The sequence below is a fragment of the Crocodylus porosus genome, unplaced genomic scaffold (genome assembly GCF_001723895.1).
Source record: "Crocodylus porosus isolate Cpor-Errol unplaced genomic scaffold, CroPor_comp1, whole genome shotgun sequence".
Classification (NCBI taxonomy): domain Eukaryota; kingdom Metazoa; phylum Chordata; order Crocodylia; family Crocodylidae; genus Crocodylus; species Crocodylus porosus.
In genome coordinates, this window is record NW_017728923.1 from 16,943,157 (window position 1) to 16,963,399 (window position 20,243).

At 43.0% G+C, this 20,243-nt stretch overlaps 1 protein-coding gene across 3 annotated transcripts in view; it reads right to left on the reverse strand.

Annotated features, from left to right (window-relative positions):
* MKL2 (MKL1/myocardin like 2) overlaps positions 1–20,243 on the reverse strand; it is a 160,310-nt gene that overhangs the window by 102,896 nt on the left and 37,171 nt on the right. For all 3 annotated transcript variants that reach the window (XM_019540137.1, XM_019540134.1, XM_019540138.1), the window contains exon 2: positions 12,484–12,700. In XM_019540137.1, coding sequence (XP_019395682.1) covers positions 12,484–12,637 — 154 coding nt within the window. In that variant the 5' untranslated portion in view covers positions 12,638–12,700. The remainder of the gene's footprint in view (positions 1–12,483; positions 12,701–20,243) is intronic.

Sequence of the window (20,243 nt, forward strand, 5' to 3'; positions counted from 1 at the left end):
CAAGAGTAAATTGGATGCTTATCTTGCTGGGATCCTATGACCCCAGCTGACTTCCTGCCCTTTGGGCAGGGGGCTGGACTCGATCTCCCAAGGTTCCTTCCAGCCCTAATGTCTATGAAATCTATGACTATTCTACCTGGAATGCTAGGGCACTGTACGTGTGGACATCTCTGACCTGGGGCAATAGAAATCTGTTCACAAAGTGACGTGGTTTGGGTTAGTTCACTTGTATCCATAACCTTAGAAGTGTATGTGAACGAGTGGGCAAGCCAGAAGCAATTTCTGCACGTAATGATTTTTTAAACCACTTGCTATTTTGTAGACTAAAATTGTTGTCTGTCAACAGGGTTTATTTAAAACAGTTAATTTTTTGGAGGCCAAATCAAACACTTTGGCATCCACTAAGCCAACGTGCAAATTGATTGGTTCATATTAAAATACTGCTGATTTTAGTCTTGTGGTATTTGAAAGGCTTCTTTAAAAGTAAAATGTGCTGGGTTCCACAGTACTGTACTAGCATACAAAAGAACTTGTACAAGTTACTTTTTTTTTTTTTTTTTTTTTTTACTGATTCCTTTTTAGTACAACAAACATGTTAGCCTTTTAAAGAGCTGTTGAATTACCTTTTGCCACATAAAAGACTATTCAAATACACTGTGAAAAAGATTCAAGTTTCTTGTCTGCTCAAGAAGTATTAAGTGATGACCCATCAGGCAAGAGACACAAACGCTAAAGCTGCTTGGGAATACCTGCTACACAGGACCTATCTTCTAAGAAAAAAAATTGTCAAACAGCAAAGGTACACTTAAAATAACAACCATAAAAAGCATCTGCAAATAAACAAAAAGGGAGCTCATACTTAAAAATAACTTATTCTCATTGGGCATAAATTCTGGCAAATTTTCATTCGTTTCAGTGGTGTCAGGATGTTCTCCACTGTTTCTTTGTGGTTTTTGTACCTGTATATCCTTTTCCTACACCCTTTAAGAGAATATATTGATATTCTAAGTTCTGAAGCTATAACCTTCTGTTTTACATCAAAAACATTCCTGTAAGCATTACTGTAATTCAGTGCTTCTATTCCTTTAAGCAGCACTTCTTATTTTAAACTACTTGCAGAAGAGACAAACATATGGATTAGATTTCTGAAAAATACCTTTTTTATTTCAAGAAAAATATTCAGAGGTTGCAACTGTAAAACAATGTCACTCAAAAATGACAGTATTAGGCTTACCCTTTAACAGTGTTAAATGAAATTTCCTTTTTAAGACTTCAATTAAAATTAAAAAAAACACCAAGTGATCTCTAGGATTGACATTTTCAGGACATATGTGGAGCACAGTACTGGAAACAGCTGAAGTTACACAGATACAGCACAAAAATATATAGCTCATATCCAAGATCTTAATCTACTAGTCACTGAAATCAATGTGAATCTTCCTATTTAATTGGTTGGTATTAGACTGGGCTTTCTATTTTTAAGGTAAAGCAGTGAAAATGATAATGGACTAAATTTTGCAAACAGCCAATCAGAATGTAAAGAAGCATTCAGACAAGTAGCAGAGCGCCGCCATGACGGTGGGGACACAGGGGATGGTGGAGGCAGGAAGAGGAGCGGGTCTGGCCCAACACTGCAGTAGTCGGGGGGGAGGGGGGAGAAGCAAGTCTCCTCCTCACCCCCTTGGGCCCACTCCTCCTCCAACTCCCCTCCCCTCCCCCATGTCAGCCCCAAGCCCACTCCTCTTGTCCCCCCACTGCTGCCAGGTCAGTTCAGGCCCCACTGCTTCCCCCCACTCACCCTGCCAGCCTAGCTTCTCCCCACCCTTGGGCCCAGTCTTCCCTGGCACTGGGTCCAGGCCCAGTCCTCCCTCCCCACACAGCTGCAGGGGGAAGCAGGCTTGGACCCCAAGCAGTAGGAAGGGGGGAGCCAGTCGGGGGGGGGGGGAAGTGTGCACAGGGCTCCATCCCTCCCCACTCCCTCACCTGGTCATTCTTGATGGGCAACTGGCTAGTATAAAACATTAGTCATATATTCATTTTAAAATCATCACATACCGTTTATAGATGTATGGCAAAGAAAGCTGAACTGAACTGATTTTTTTAATCACATTCAAGACTCGGTTACGATTCAACTGTCAGGTCTGCATTCTCTTGTAGTGATGCAAGTTGGTTAAATCACCAAGTTTAACCCCAAATGAAACATGGTTAAAATTCCAAGAAACATTACATTAGCATAAATGTTACAGCTTATATGAAGGTATCATTCAATATCAATATAATTGCTACGTCTTAGTGGTGCACTGATAGAGATTTTGGGGGCTGATACTGATACCTGATATTTAAGAAGGCATATGGCTGAAACCAATTCGATTTCCAGTACAGCTGATAAGTCCATGTGGTGGAATGGGGGAGGGAAGGGGCATGGAAGGGGCAGATCAACACCCCTCATGGTGAGGGAATGAGATGGGGCAGGGCAGACAGAACGAAGCCACGACTCATCGGGAGAGGTGGCTCCCACCGCTGTTTGCACTCTGAGGGCATGGGGGGGTGCACCCCCAGATCTGCGCAGAGCAGGGCAGGCGGGCTGTAGCTCTGGACTGGAGCCAGGGCTGCGCGAGGCTCTTCTTGCTGAGGGCTGGCCTCAGGGTGGTGGCTATGAAGGGAGCTGCAACCACCCCAAATTTTGCCAGATCTCTGCTCCCAGCACCGCCGCCGCACACCCGGTGCAGCCCCAGCTCTTCCTGGTGCCTGGGTGGAGGTGGAGCTTTGAGCCAGGGCTGAACTGGGCGCACCATAGCAGCAGCGCTGGGAGCAGAGCTGTGGCAAAACTTCAGGTGGCTACAGCCCCCTCCCAGCGCCTGGCCTGAGCCAAGCCCTTGGCAAGAAGAGCCCCATGCAGCTCCAGCTCCAGACCACAGCTGCAGCTCACTCACCCTGCCCCATGCAGATCCGGGGGCACATGCCTCCTGTGCCCTCCCGGGGTGCAAGCAGCAGCAGCAGGAGCCCCCCCCCTCCCCCCATGAGCCATGGCTCCATCCCATGCCTGCCCCCACCCTGGTTGGGCAGAGCCTCCCCCCTACCCAGGGGGGGAATTGATCTGCTCCCCTTCCCTCCCCTTTCACCACATGGACTTACCAGCTGGAGGCAGCTCTCCAAGCTGCCAGCTCTGCTCTTGCTTGCCTGTGTGCTGTGCTGCTACTGCGCACAGCACCGGCATTTATTGGCCAAATTATTGGCCCCAATTGGGCCAATTTCCGATACAGCCAATTTTCTTTATATTGGTACCGATTTGATATCAGACTGATGTATCGGTGCACCTCTACTAAGTCTGTCTATGTCTTTAGTATGGATGAAGCAGCAGTTAGTAACCATCAAACAAAATAACACCATCTTTTTTCTAATGAAACATTCTTATAACTTTAATTTCCAAATAGAGGCCCCAGGCCAAAAGAATACAAACAGAATTCAATGTAGAGAAAACAATATTAACCAGCAACAGAACTAGTTACTTTGCCACATTTTATGTTTTGTTTTGTTTCCATGTAGTATAGCAACAGCTATAGGGCTCTTATTGTCTTCAATGGTTAGGGGGCATTTCCTCATTACATTAGTTCTAAAATAACTTGATGCATTATAAATTCTACAAAAAAAAGTACTATTTGTTTTGCATTACTCACTGCTGAAGAGAAGGCCAAATTTACTTTTTATACACTGGTAGTGCCATGTAAGCCACCCTAGTGGTCATATGGAAAATTTCTGCTGTTTGCAAGAAAAACTATCTACCTAGGACACCACAACTGCCTAATATTTAATAAAAAATGAAATGGCCACATTTTACTTTTTTTTTTTTTTAAATGTTATGGCTCTCAGGTTCTGCTCACATTTCATATACTTGAAAGCAGATTACTTTTTTTTTCATATAAGGCAATTTGCTCTATGGCCCTGGCCTACAGACAGAACTTGCTTGACCCAGGATATTTCCCCATTTCAATTTAATATTAAAAGGTGGAATGTGAAGCAGGGAATATAATTCCCTGAATCTAAATACATTTTTTTTATATCTGTGTATTTCATTCACCAGTGGAGAAAACCTGTGTTATACCCAGCTGAAGAATCCCATGCTGCAGGACCTCCTCAATACATCAACATATCAAAGTTGGAATCCAAATTAAAATTCCACAGTGGTTAGGACGTGTTTCTAGCAATATTGCTTTTAAAGATCATTTTAAGTAACTAAGTCAGACTAGAGTATTAACACAGTATTCATCTGCAGCTAAGCATTCAGTTATCCCAAGGAATTTTTGGAAACAAAAATCAAAATAAGGCATTTTGATCAAAAGATTTCTTTAAAGGAAAACATACTTTCCATATCTTCTGTAATTACTTGACTGCCAAAACTTCTAGCTTAGGCTTTTTTCATATACACCAGATGCCTTAATGGAGTCAGTCACAGATCATGTCTCCTATCTTAATCTATTCACAAGAAGCAAATAATAAAAGAAAAAATTTCTATAAATCAGATTAAAATGACAGACAGTTTGTTTAGAAGTTTACCAAATGGAACGACCCTGCTGGAATTCCTTCAAGTAGCCTGCGAAAATGTCAGAATATATTCTATTTAAGAGGTCACAGTCCCTAGAGAGCTCTGAGTTTTGGCCTGTATGTCTTTTCACATGCTTTAATATTTGAAAATTGTTCCTTGTAGACACTGACTGATGCCCTGGGAATGCTAGGATTGTGGGAACTGGCAGTACCCATGACAAAGGCAGACTTAATGGGAAATCAGTACCTACTCAGTTTGCTCTCTCATCTTTTAGAAGATAACATTGAAATACATATGGGGAACAAAAAAAAAAAAAACCAAACAAAAAAAAATCACACATTAGCAGACATTTGTTGTTCCTATTGACATTGTTTTCAGAGTTTTGAAAAACAAAATTTCAGAGACTATAAAAAAGGACAAAAACCTACTTAATTGCAACATTCTGCATTTCAACTAAGATTAAAGTATTGTAAGTGCTAGTACACTTTATTTCAAGTATAGTAGAATGTGTTTTCATATTAATTTCCAAGGATGATTTAAAAAAAAAAAGAACTGAAATGATGAATATCTACCTTTTATGCATTTATAAATGTATTTTTACTTTTTATTGGGCTTTTAAACTTTCGTTAATATCTAACTTAATATTGTAATCTTTGCTTAAAAGGGCAAATTCATTACGAGACTCAATACATTGAAAAAATTGTTCAATACATCAAATGAAAACTTTCTGCACTATATACAGGCAGTCCTCAGCCATGCAATTAATTCCTGAAAACCACATCTTGCCATAAGTTGAAATGTTGCAACTTGGAACCAATTTTCACATAGGAAACAATGTTATAAATGAGCGACTGGCTCCTGAACCAAGGCCCGATGCCCTATTTTCACAAAAAATAACCCAGAATTTTGTATTCAATCAATTACAGATAAGTAATATAGCTACATTAACATATGTATAATGTAAATAGTGATCATATTGATTTGGAAGGACTTCTTTGAGGTGACTTTGCTGAACTTTTTGAAGGACTCCTGGTTGGACTTTTTGAAGGGTTCTTGGCTAGAGTATTCTCAGGAGTCTTGGCTGCAGGTTTTTTCTGGAGTCTTGTCTGCTTTCTTAAAGAAAGTGTCCAAGCAAGTTTGGACAGATGTTCTCCAGGGAGATGGGTGGCACAGCGAACTTGTTCGCTGGTATGGCGTCGCGTCAGATCAAGCATTGTAAAGTCGAAACTGATGTCAGAAAGTTGAAACATGGTGTCAATTAATAAATGTTGTAACTTAATGTTGTAAGTCAAGGACTGTCTGTACGCAGCTACAGAGTACCATCATAAATATATTCATGCCAGACACTGTACTCGCATCTTTTTTTTTTTTTAAATAAAAAAAAGTACTTGTCTAGAATTTACATTAGTATTGCCCAGATCTCATTATTTTCAGTTTAGTAACTAGCAGGATAGCTAAAAAAACTCTGAACTCGAATTATTCCAACTGGTTTTCTAGGTTGTTTTATTCTGCTGCCTACTGTTTGCTCACTGGTTAGAACATATAAAGACTAGATTTCGCCTTTCTTTTGGTTTACAGCTGGTGTTTCAAATAGCTTTTTAAAACCATCCCCACCAAATTGTTTTCTTCCTGTAAGTAAACACCATGACTACCGAGTTGATGATCATCCAACATCAACTTTGTTGGGTTGACCATGTCATCCAGACATCTGACTCCAGATTCCTGAAGCAAGTTTTATTCTCCCAGCTCAGCCAAGTTGTACACTCTGAAAGAGGTTAGAGGAAGTGCTTCAATGATGTCCTCAAGGCCAACTTAAAAAAAATGCAACATCAATGTCAATTCATGGGCCACTAATCACCCAGGACTGCCCCAAATGGAGGAACAGTCTGTTGCAGGGATCTCAGTACTTTGCCGTGGCATCAGCAGCGTCACAAACCAAATCAAAAATCTAGCACCACCCACCCCACATGGAAACACGTCCAAGCCACAGTAGAGTCCATCAATCCTGGATAGGCCTCATCTGCCATCTTTGGACATGCAGATAAAACAACCATGGAAGACAATCATCCTCAACTACAAGGGATTGCCAAAGACGACAATGATGATGGACAGATACAGGAGCTTCTCAGTGAGGCACTGCTGGAGTGCCCAATACTGAATGCCCTGTGCCCCTAAAACTATTCCAACCATTCTAAGCTGGTCCAAAATAAATCACCCACCAATTTTCACCTATTGCTATATGACTGAGTCCCTGCCAGTTTCTGAGTTCTCTACTATTTGTGACCAACTAATATTTCTGAAGAAAATTAAAAAATCCTTGAGAATCCTTGGAGCTCTAAGTACCTAGAAGAGAACTCCAAATTATAAAGCTTGTATTAAGTGATAATACATATTTTTAATAACTTAGTCACTGTTAATGTTTTAAGGTTTATAATGTAAAATGCTTGTTCTAAAACCAACAGTACATTGTGTTATGTCATCCAGCAAAACAGTCTAAAAATTCATAACACATACTTTGCACCACAATTAAAGTGTGAGAAGTGCTGAAGATAAAGTTCTAATTAGAATTTGTATTTCATAGCCTTTTGATGATGAAGACATCTGTCTGAAAAGTGACATTATTTGTGACTTCAGAGATCATGCAGTACAATAAGAGATTCAGGCTATTTTTCTGCTGATAAATGAAGTATGCAATAGCTATCCCACTGAAAAAAAATAAAATAATGGGGTAAGGCATTTACATTTTACTCAAGGTAAATTAGGCAAGGTGAACTATGTACTCCATGTACGATGTATACTGCTGACCTCATCTTGCTACCCAACAGTAAAAATTACAGAAACCTTGTTTATAATAAGATTTTATAGCAAGGTAGAGTGAGTGAGTTCCTACTATTTCCTTCTTCACTGATGGCCTCTTTTTTACCTTGTATTACTACCACTATAATGTTTCCCTTTGGCCCTTTTTTAAAATCCCTGCTTTCTCTTCCACCCCCAGAGATGTGGGGTGAAAAATTTTCCAGCCCTTAATTTTTCCATGGGAAATTTTCCATTTCAAAAAATTCATTGTTTCATAAAATTCATTAGTAACAATGAATGGATACCAATACAATATTAGGCAAGCTTGGCAGTTTCAAAGTTTTAATTAATGTTTTTCAGATGATTATCCCTAGGAAGTGTGTGAGTACCATACATGTTTTATTAATTTGTAAACAGGAGGGTAAATACACTCAAATAATAATCCAAACCAAAAATCAAGTATGAATTCACCTAATTGGCTATGCAGGTCAAATCAAAACCAAAGCTAAAATTCTTATTTAATTTCAGACTAAGTGAAAGCAAAACCAACACTAAAACCATGATTAATTTTTGTTTCACTTTCAGTTCAGCAAACAGACAGCAGTGTCTCATTTCTTTTCTTGAGCTGGGGAAGTTGGAAGTGTTTGAATAAAATCTGTTAGTTTTTTAGTGCTTTTGGTTTCAAGTAGCCATAATGATGCCTAATCAGAAAAAATGAGTGTGTGTGGCATCATTATTAGTGAAGTTCAAGCCACTGAAGGAAGGAAGAAAGTTGGTAGATGTAAATATTGTGGACAGGAGTATGTTGACAATGCAACAAGAATGAAGAAACATTTAATAACATGCAGAAACTGTCCTGAAAGAGTACAGGCCATATACAGAAAGCTAATACAATAACATGGTGGAAAAACATCATCTGAGAAATCTCTACTTCAGGAATCCTAGGCAAGTAAACAAATTAATATGTTAAACAACACACAGTATAGACTAGTATCTATATTGTTTTAAAACATTATAATTTTAAAGTTAATGCAACTCTGGACTATTGTTTATTTATTTAAAATATTTGTATCATGCTTTTCTGCTTGCACTAAGCACCCAAAATGGCATACGGTTAACAATATAATTTTTAAAATTACATATTAGATCAATAGTTAATTATTTCAACCCAGCAGAGCGAGCTTAGTCCTCTGGCTGATGGCAGAGGCCAGACTACACTTCCCTTTGGCTCTGCAGTCCCAGGGCAACTAAGCAGCAAGATGAGCAGCAGAACGTTCTTTCTGGCATTGGAGGGGAGGAAGCAAACTCCATGTCATTTCTCCTTCTGATGGCTGAAGCCAGACTACAATAGGCTAAAATAAAAATCTTTGCCCCCTTTTGTTGCAGGAACTTGGTAGCTCAAGTGAAATTGCAGATTTGCAAAGAATGGAATATTAAAATGTTGAGCTGCCAGGTCTTGGAGAAAAAGCAGCAGGATCCTCGATTTCTAGGTAACTGTCACCAGATATGCAATCCACCATGGAGTAGCTGTTCAAGACAGTCAAGCTTTTTATCAAGCTTTGTGGACAAAATGTCAAAAGAAGATCAAGAAGAAGCAGAAGAGACATTAGCTCGAGCTATATTTGCAAGTGGTACACCTCTTTCCATAACTGATAAATCAATACTGGAACGAACATTACAAACTAATTCGCCTATCATATAAGTTACTGTCACGTTATCACCTATCACATTTTCTCTTAGATAGAGGGTATGACAGAGTTCAAGCAATGGTTACTCAAAGGATTGGTCAAGCAGAATCACTGACTCTAGTTTCATATGGATGGACTGATATACAAGGAAAGCCTTTATTGAACATTCTGTTAGCAGCACCTGAACCAATATTCCTGAAAGCAATTGCTACCAAATTTTCTGGTCATACAGGTGAATATGCAGCCAAATTACTAAGTGAAGCAATTGAAAGTGCAGGTCCCTCCAGGGTACAAGCCCTTGTAACTGATAATGTGGGCGACAAAAAAGCTATATGGCAAATATTAAAGGCAAAGTATCCTTATTTAATAGTATTTGGCTGTCTTGCTCATGGGTGAATCTTCTGGCAAAGGACATGGTAAGTGTGAATACAATAAAAGAAATTAATGGCAAACTGAAAAGCAATTGTGAAGGTATTCAACAATCATCATGTTCATCAGACTGAAGAAGCTACAGAAAGAGAAGAAGGGGAAGGAAAGTGCACTTTTATTGCCAACAGAAACTAGATGGGGCTTGGCTACCAAGTATTTACATAGCTTGCTGTGCACAAAGAACTGTTTGCGGTATGCTTCAATAGATGACACAGTATCCCAGATTATTTCCATGAACCTTCAGAAACAGATTCTTGACAATGATGTGTTATGGGTTTGTGTTCAAGGAGCATTCAAGTTGTTACTACCAGTTCTGGTGGCTATCAAGAAACTTGAAGAAGATACACCAAGCCTTTCAAATATTCTAGAGATATTCAGACAACTAAATGAAAATCTAATTGAGCTTTTGCCTTCTTCACCTTTATCCAAAAAAGAAGTAAAACAAATGTTTACTACAAAACCTGAGTTTTTGCTCTCATCCAGTTCATTTGGCAGCAAACCTTTCGGATCCTCAACACAGAGGACAACATTTATGAGAAGATTAATTATCTACTGCTCTTGATACTATTATGGAAGTAGCTAAGAACGTCCCCAACTTTGACAAAATAGCTGTGATGGCAAACATTACCAAGAACTGCAGAAAAGAAAAACTTTGGAGCAAACATATCATTTGGCAGGAAGCAGAGAATGCGTCTCCTCTCACGTGGTGGAAGGGATACTGTAATACCCGACTGTTGTTCAGGATTGCTCCAAGGATCCTAAGCATTCTTCCAACAGCAGCTTCTTGTGAACAGAACTGGAAGGCTTTCAGCTCAATCAAGACATAAAAGAGGAATAGACTAACAAATGAGTGCACTGCTAAACTTGTTTCTATTTCTCAAAATCTTCAGCTGGAGTAGTATGTCCAGTTTTGAGTGCCACAGTTCAGGAGGGATGTAGATAACCTAGAAAGGGTTCAGAGGAGGACCACTGGTCTGGTGAAAGGCCTACAGAAAAAACCCTATGAGGACTGATTGAGGGACCTGAATCTCTTCAGCCTCCACAAGAGAAGGCTGACAAGTGACCCTGTGGGTGTCTACAAACTCATCGGAGGTGACAGCAGGAAACAGGGGATACGATGTTTGCCAGGACGCCCATCAGGGTAACTAGAAACAATGGCCACAAACTGAAGGAGAGCAAATTTAGACAGAACATCAGGAAAAAAAATTCTTTACAGTGAGGGTTGCCAAAATATGGAATACGCTTTCAAGGGAGGCGGTGCTGTCCCCTTCCTTGGAGGTATTTAAGAGGAGATTGGACAAACACCTGGCTGGGGTCATCTGACCCCATTCCTGCCCAGGGCGGGGGGGGGTTGGCCTCGATGATCTAATAGGTCTCTTCCAATTCTAAAATCTATGAAATACATGCTATTTTGTATTGTCTTTATGTTTTTGTAAGTATTCCAATACAAATAATTTATTTCCACATAGAGCTTTGAATTTGTTTGAATATAACATTTATACCACATTAAGTGTGCTGTATTTAATTTTTTTCAGTTCAAATACTTTTGGCTATTGGGACATAAAATTAACACAGGGTACTTTTTTAGTTTTGTTACTAAATAAGTCAAATAAATATGCCAAATCAGATCACTCTCTAGTTAGGGCGTTGGAAAAATTTCTCGAAAACCCACATCTCTCCCCTCCTCTCCCGCTTTCCTTTTTACCTTTTTATAATTATACTATATCCACTCATACTTGTAGCTTCTCTCATTCCTGTTTTCCTGATCTCCATCTACTTCCCTATTCTACCTTGTATTCTATCACTGTAATGTCTCCCTTTAGCCTTCTTCCCCCTGCTCTCTTCCTCTTCCCCCTCCCCTCTCTTATTTACCCTTTGTCTTTCTAATTTCTACTTATTTATATTCTCACCAACATCCTGCCACACTATTTTAGTTTCTCACATTTCTTGGAGTCTCAGAACAGCAGAGACTCCCAATGCTTGAAGAAGGATGACTGCACCTGAAAGCTTGCTAAGAACTTTTTCCAACTACTCAGTTGGTCTAATAAACATATCTACTCAAAGAACCTTGCCTGCCTATGTCCTTAGGCCAACATGGCTACAACCAAAAACCCAGCAACATTATGATTTATCTACGAAACGTTCCTCAAGTGTAGGACACCAGAGGTCCTACTTGCTTCCTAGGTCAGGTCTGTCATATGGATATTTCACTACTGTGCCAAAAGGAACAGTGTTGCCATGTACATTAATTTATTTTGTTCTGAAATGAGAAAAATATACACTTCTACTAGTTATTTACCTTTATACCATACTCTTGAAGAATGCAAGTCTAAGTCTAAAAAGGTGAAGATGGTGAGGTGCAATACGCTTCCTGAAATTAATTCATTTTACAACAAAAGCAACCAACATCTTGATTCAAGCCTAACTATTCCATATTTACTGTAATCACGAAAACACTGTTCCACTAAGTTGCCTTGTGAACATCAACAATGATGGAAAATAAAAAAAATTTAAGTATAAATCTTGTTCTTCTTGTGGTGTTCACCCTTAGACTACTCTATGAAACAGAAATTCTACTTTAAAATCTCGAGTTTAAACACCTGTTTTGCTAAATCTCTCTCTTAACTATCTTCAGGTACCTAATGATGTTAAAGCTTCCTTGCAAAATACAGTAAAATTGACCAACTCATACTTGCACTCTGTATTTGCTAGAGATTATAAATTTAACACATTTTTAAAAGTTGACCAAATATTTCCAAGTTGGTGGTTGAAATTAGAAGCACACATAACATCTTGTGTGTATCTTGTAAATTGCAACTGTAAACTAAGTTGGTTGAGAGATATTGCATAACAAACAACAATGCTCAAACTTTAATACAACTATTGGAGATGAAGAGGGAGAAAGTTAAACAAAGATTTAGCTTGAAGAAAATGAAGAATTAAGCAACAACATCTCAGTTAAAAAAAATCATATCTCAGCAGGAAGGAACAAAGGAGAGCTCTTCATATAATCAATTTTGCACTTACCATTTTTCCGTTCTTTGAGGGGGGGTAAGTACTGATTGGGCTGCAATGACAGTTCCTGAAATTCATGAGCAACTGCTTCACTATGAGGACTAGGAGCAAGACGTGTTAATGATCCTGAATCATCCTCAGTGTCTGCTGTCCCTAAGTGATCCATTGTGTCCAAATGGCTGAAGAAAGGGAAAGCAAGTGGCCTCTTAATCACAGCAGGTTGACAAAACTGATAAGGGGGAAAGGAAAAAAAAAAAAAAAAAGACATCAGGTAACCAAATGTAGATGTTCAGAAGGTAGAACAATTACTTAATGCTTAATGCATTTTAAGGCCATCCAACATTCATCGCACAACAAAATTCTCTACAACAACATTTTTTTTATACCAAATAAAAGCTGTACTGTGTAACTCTTTTAATAAGGCTCTGAGATGATGATTTTTGAACTTTGGTTCACAGATGACAAGTGCTCTATGTAGCTCTTGGTAGTCTCCAGAAAACTAACAGGTCATATGATCATTATAAAATCAGAAAATTAGGGTTTAAAGAGACCTCAGGAGGTCATCTAACCCAGCATTTCTCAACCTGTGGCTCATAACCCAAAAGTGGGTTGCAAGAATATATGAAGTGGTCGCAAACACATTTTAAAAATGGATCAGCAAACTCTAAAAATGGAGTCTCCTTTAAAAGGAGAGAAAAAAAGTGGGAAACAATGGCTTTTCCCTTGCAGGATGGAAAAGTTCCAGCCTGCGAGGGGCTGTTTGGAGCTGCTGGGCTCCCCGCACCCCTTGCCCCATACACCCACCTCCTGCCCCACACACTGAGGCCTGGGGGTGGAGGGCACTGGGTCTGGACTGGCCTTGGGTGTTTACAAATAGGTCCTGGTACAAAAAAGGTTGAGAACCACTGATCTAGTCCCTGCTCAAAGCAGGACCAGCCCCAACTAGAACATCTCAGCCAAGGCTGTCTACCTTGGTCTTAAAAACCTCCAAGGATGGAGAGTCCACAGCTTCTCTGGGTAACCCGTTCCAGTGTTTTACCACCCTCCTGATCAGAGAGCTTTTTCCTAATATCTAACCTAAACTTCCCTTGCTACAACTTGAGACCACTGTTCCTTGTTCTGTCATCTGCTCCCACTGAGAACAGTCCAGCTCCATCCTCTTTGGAACCATCCTTCAGGTAGTTGAATGCTGCCAGTCAATCCCCTCCCTCTTTTTTCCAGACTAAATAAGCATATTATGATTTTTTTTTCCTTGTATTGTCTAAATTTCAAAAAGCAAACACTTAATTTCTTCCATATCACTCCCCCTCCCACCCAATAAGATATGTATCTTGTTTTTGGAAGGCAAAAATGAAGAAAATTTGCTGCATCAGATATTGGCCTGATGGGGCCAATAATTTGGCCAATAAATATCTGTGCTGCACGCAACCGCAGTGTGGCACGAAGCAGAGCCAGAAGCATGGAGAACTGCCTCTAGCTACTAAATTGGAAGGAGAGGGGGGAGGGAACAGGTGTGGGGGGAGCAGATCAACACCCCCTATGGTGAGGGAGGGAGGGGGACCCCAGGAAGGAATGAGGGGTGTCCCCCATCTGCATGGGGTGGGTGGGTGGGCTGGAGCCAGCACCGTGTGGGGCTCTTCTTGGCAAGGGCTGGGCTCACAGTGGGCACCAGCAGTGCTGGGAGGATGCTGCATCCACCCCAAATTTTGCCAGAGCTCTGTTCTAGCCCTGCACTGCCAGGCACAGCCTAGATCCATGTCCTGCCTCCACCAATGCGCTGGGAAGAGCTGAGGCTGAGCCAGGCAGCTGGCAGCAGTGGCAGCACTGGGAGTGGAGCCGAGGTGAAATTTAGGGTGGCTACAGCCCCTGCCCAGCTCCCACTGAGCTCAGCCCCACCCAGAAGAGCCCCAGAGCAGGAGTTGGTAGTGCTGGAGCCACCCCAAATTTTGCCACAGCTCCACTCACAGTGCCACCACTATCACCAGCCACCCGACTCAGCCTTGGCTCTTCCCAGTGCATCGGTGGAAGCAGGACATAGAGTTGGGCTGCGTCAAGTGGCACAGGGCTGAGAGCAGAGCTGTGGCGAAATCTGTGGTGGATGCAGCATCCTCTCAGTGCTGCCAGTGCCCGTTTCAAGCCCAGCACCTGCTAAGAAGAGGCTCCAGCCTGCCAGCCCGTCCTGCACAGATTCAAGGGGTGCTCCACTCCCCATTGTCCTGGGGTGCCTATGCAGCGTACCTCTGTCCCCCCACCAGTAGCACCTGCCCCCAATGCCTCCCACAGGGAGGGAGATCTGCACCCCCATGCCCCTTCACTCCCCCTCCTCTTCCACCACAAGAGAAACTTACCAGCTGGATGCAGCTGTATCAGATCAGTATCAGTTGATATGCCTCCTTATCAGTATCAACCCCCAAAATCTCTATTGGTATACCCCTAGTTAAGAATTTTTAACAGTTTCAAATATATTCTTTTATTTTCACTCACTTTAAAAAAAAAAAAAAAAACTTTCTAAAGTCTCACTTTTGGACCCTAGACAAGACAGAAATTTGGGGGGGAAATTTCCTTCAGCCTTTCTCAAGTTCCCCATTTTAAAACTATTGTTGCACTTTCCCCACCTACAGACACTCAGAACTGAGAACTACCTGAACTTCGGGATCTGGGGGAATGCCTATTCACCAGAGCACCCCATGGGATGACAAGGTCAAGCAGTCACAAACTTCTCCAGGACTGTTTCATGCTAGACATAAGGAAGAACTTCTTTACAGTTAGAGCCCCCAAGGCCTGGAACAGACTCTCACCAGAGATGGTGCAAGCACCTACTCTGGACTCCTTTAAGAGTCAATTGGACATTTATCTTGTTGGGATCCTGTGATTCTTCCCGACTTCCTGCCCCTGGGGCAGGAGGCGGGACTTGATGACCTTCCGAGGTCCCTTCCAGCCGTAATGTCTATGAAATGCACAGATCTAATATACATCTACTAGAGATGAGGAAGACTGAGGACAAACAAACAATGGCTAAATAACATTATAAGCAATGTAATAAAAACACTGACTTTTTCATATCAGAGAATATTATCAGAGCTTAATATCTCTCTGCCCAATTTGACTAGTATGTTATATTAAAGTGAAAGACTGAATAAAGCCCATGATAAAGTAACATGCTTTTCCTGTGGAACCTCAAAATGGAGTTAAATTTCCGTCCCAGCTATTTGAATGAGCTATTAATAATGACATATGCAAGAAACACTTTAAACTACTTAGGCAGTAAAAAGGAGCATTTGGTTGCCTCAGGCTTACAGAAAACCTATCCAACCAGTTTACCACGCCCCACAGGACAATGGGATACATCTCTTCTGTACAGCTGAGCAAAATGGCAGCTCCTTGTTTTAAGAAAAATGTATCTCATATCAGTAATACCAGGCTGTCCTTTACTATCCAATAAACAAATTTAAATAGGTCCCTCTTTAGATTAACAACTTTGCTGATGTTTATTAAAACTACATAAAAATGTATGAGCTCTGACATAATTTTGCCAAACTTGACATCATATCATGGTAGCGCTCCACTGGGCCTGATGCTTACGCTCCACTGGGGCTGATGCTTAATGGTGTCAGGCCTTACACAAGACACATGATACAGACATGGTTATAGCTTTGTTATAACGTACTGAGGAACACCATCCACACCTCTACTTTGACCCATCTGAACGTGTACTTGGAGCGCCAGGTGGCACAGCAATGTGAAACACAAAAAGATTATTATGAAGATGGTCTTTATCATGCAAACGTTAAGGCAACAGAAAATGAGAAAAGAACATAGAAAAATGCTTACCAGACAAGTGAATAAAGCAGAGGACAGATAAGTATATAGCTAGGTAAAACCAATAAGGGAAGGAATAAAATGGGAGAAAGAAAAAAGGAAAGAGATTAACTAGTAGTTTTTAAATCCACCTTTACAGCAGAAAAACAAATCAATAAAGGGTTGTATAGATCATCTCTAGACAAATCCTGCTTTTTAAATCATAGAAAATTAGGGTTGGAAAGAACCTCAGGAGGTCACATCTACTCCAACCCCCTGCTCAAGACAGGATCACCCCCAACTAGATCATCTCAGCAAAACACTGTCTAGCTGGGTCATAAAAACCTCCAAAGATAGAGCTTGCACCACCTGTCTGGGTAACCCGCTCCAGTGTTTTACTATCCTTCTAGTAAGAAAATTCTTCCTAAAATCTAACCTAAACTTACCATGCTACAACTTGAGACCATTTTTCCTTGTTCTATCATCTATCACCACTGAGAACAGTTTAACTCCATCCTCTTTCAAACCCCGCTTCAGGTAGTTGAAGGCTGCTATTAAATCCCCACCCAGTCTTCTCTTCTCTAGACTAAATAAGCCCAGTTCCTTCAGTCTCTCCTCATAAGTCATGTCCCCCAGCACTCTCACTGTTTTTGTGGCCTTCCATTGCACTCTCTCAGATTTGTCCACATCCTTTCTGTAGTGGCGATCCAAAACTGAACACAGTACTCCAGATGTAGCCTCACCAGTGCTGAATAGAAAGGAATAATCACTTCCCTTGACCTGCTGGCAACACTCCTACCAATGCAGCCCCAGATGCCGTTAGCCTTCTTGGCAACAAGGGCACACTGCTGGTTCATATTCAGTTTAACCCTCAGGTCCTTATCTGCAGAGCTGCTGCACAACCAGTCAGCCCCCAGCCTGTACTGATGCATGGGACTGTTCTATCCTAAATGCAGGACTTTACACTTGTCCTTGTTGAACCTCATGACTCTTTCTGGCTGAATCTTGCAATTTGTCTAGGTCCCCTGAATCCTAGCCCTACCCTTCAGAGTATTTACTACTCCCCGCAGCGTCATGTCATCTGTATAATTCCTGAGGGTGCAGTCTATGCCATCTTTCAGGTCACTGATGAAGACACTGAACATAACCAGCCTCAGGACCAAGCCCTGGGGCACTGCATTTGATACTGGCTACTAGGGCTGTGCAAAACAAGCCCTATTCAATTTAGATTCAGCCTGAATCAGGGATGGTGATTCGATCCACTGTCCTTGATTTGATTCGGCCGAAACCAGATCTGAAGATTCGATGCTGATTCAGTGAATCAGTGATTCAGACACAGGCACAGGTTTAAAAGTTTTTTCTACGTACCCCGAGGTAGCAGTGCAGCTCATGACCACTGCGGTGCTGGGGCGCATGGGAGCGTCCCCACAGGAGTGCGGGTGGGGGCGGGGCGGCTCTCCAGCATGCTGAAGAATGAATCTGGAAGCGGACCGAAAGTACTTCCGGGTCTGCCAGGGAGCGTGCTGGGGTCACCGGCTATCGGCCAAGGGGGGAGCCTGGGTGCCCCCCCCCCACACCCAGGAGGCACCAGTCACCGAGCCAGAGGAGCATGGGGGGGCTCCTCTGTGCACTCCACAGTGGACCAAGAAGTGGACCAGAAGTAGTTCTGGTCCACTTCCAGGTCTGCTGCTGAATGTACTGGGGAGCCCCCCGTGCTTCTGAGCGATGCTGCATCTGCCCCAGCACTGCACCACTCAGAGCCCCTGCTACCTAGAGGTATGTAAAAAAAACATTTGAAGCTGTATCTATGTCCAAATCGCTGAATCTGTCTGAATCTCTCCAAATCTTTTCAGAGGGCTCCATGGTCACCTCCCCTTGTGGGGTCTGCTCCCTTTTGGGGTCTCTGGCACGTCAGCTGGAGGAGCTCCAAGCCAGAGTCCAGAGACTGCGTGCCATCAGGGACTGTGAGCAGGAGATTGACTCCTACTGCCAGGCCCTTCTCCCCTGGGAGCCAGAGGGTAGACCACCATCTCCCTCCAGGACAAAGGAGGACTCCAGGACCTCCCACTCTGTCCAGTCAGGGCCATGGACCAAGGTGGTCAAGGGCCCTAAGGCCCACCGCACCAAGGCCCCTCCCCGCTGGAGCTCAGCAACAGGTACACACCTCTTGCTGCTCCAGCAGAGCCTGCTGAGTTGCCAGCTTCTGCAGGCAACACAGGCTCAACTGCAGCTACCGCCCCCACTCTCCCCAGGTGTTTGTTGTGGGAGACTCCATCCTGATGGGGACTGAAGGGTTAATCTGCTGCCCCGACCCTTTAGCCCGGGAAGTCTGCCGCTTCCTGGAGGCCCGCATCTGGGACATTGTGGAGAGGAGCCCTAAGCTCCTCCAGCCCACAGACGACTACCCCATGCTCCTTATTCATGTGGGCAGCAATGACATGGCTCGGAGAGCTCCCAGCCGGGTCATGAGGCGCTATAAGGATTTGGGAGCAGGGCTAAAGGGTTTGGGGGCACAGGTGATGTTTTCGTCGATCCTCCCAGTCTTGGGCTATGGGCTGAGGAGGGAGAGGAAGATCCACGTAGTCAACCAAAGACAGCAGCACTGGTGTCATTGGGAAGGCTTTGGCTTCCATGACCACAGCCCGCTCTTTGGTGAGAAAGGCAGCGAGCTGCTGGGAAGAGATGGCCTCCACCTCTCTTCCCTGGGGAGGAGGCTCTTCTCAGTCAGACTGGCTGACCTACTCCACCGGGCTTTAAACTAAGCCTGCTGGGGGACAGGGGGACTACTGCCATTCCTGTCCTGCTGAGCAACCCTTGCAAAGCCAGCAGGCCAAGGCACTTAAGGAAGCCCACCCCTGCCCCAGCCCCGGTACAATCTGTAGGTAAGGCAAGAGCCCCCAGGGAGACACTTGTTTTGCCTCTACACAAATGCCAGGAGCTTGGGAAATAAGCAGGAGGAGCTCGTCCTCCTGCTTAAATGCAAATAATTATGAAGTCACAGGGATAACAGAGACCTGGTGGGACTCCACCCATGACTGGACTACGGGTATAGATGGCTATACCCTGTACAGGCGGTATCATGTAAATAAAAGGGGCGGGGGTGTACCTCTCTATGTTAAGGAAAGCTATGCATCCCTGCAAGCTGATATTGAGGACCAGGGTGGACTGGAGACCCTCTGGGTTAAAATCCATGGGGAACATAGCACAGCAGACACAATGGTGGGAGTCTACTACAGACCTCCCACTCAAAGTCCTGAGCTTGACCAGAAGTTCACCCAGGAACTGGCTGAAGCCACATGCTCCAGCACCATGGTTGTCATGGGTGACTTCAATTACCCGGACATCTCATGGGAGGATCACACAGCAAAATCCGAGCAGTCTCAAAGCTTTCTCTCGTGCGTGGGTGACCTCTACCTGACTCAACAAGTCTACAGGCCAACGAGAAGTAAAGTGGTGCTCGACCTGGTACTGGCAACTGGGGATGACCTAAAATCGGCAACCTAGTGATGGATGGGAAGCCGGGTGACAGCAACCACGAGCTGATCACCTTCACCATCCGCTGTAAAGCTGGCAAGTCAGTCAGCAACACAGAAGTCCTTGACTTCAGGAAAGCCGACTATGAAAAGGTCAGGAGGCTTGTCAGTGAAGTCCTAAGGGACCATGACCACAGGGAGAGGGGATTTCAAGAAGAGTGGTTGCTCCTCAAGGGACCAATCCTCAATGCACAAGCTAAGTCTACTCCATCTCGGAGGAAAGGCAGCAAGAGGGCACAACAGCCCCCCTGGCTCTCCAGGGACCTAGCAGACCTCCTGAGGGTAAAAAGAAAAGCCTACAAAGGATGGAGGATGGGATTCACCTCCAAGGGGGATTATTCTGCACTGGTCCGGTCCTGCAGGAACCAAACCAGGAAAGCCAAGGCTGCAACTGAACTCCAACTAGCTTTGAGCATCAAGGACAATAAAAAGTCCTTTTTC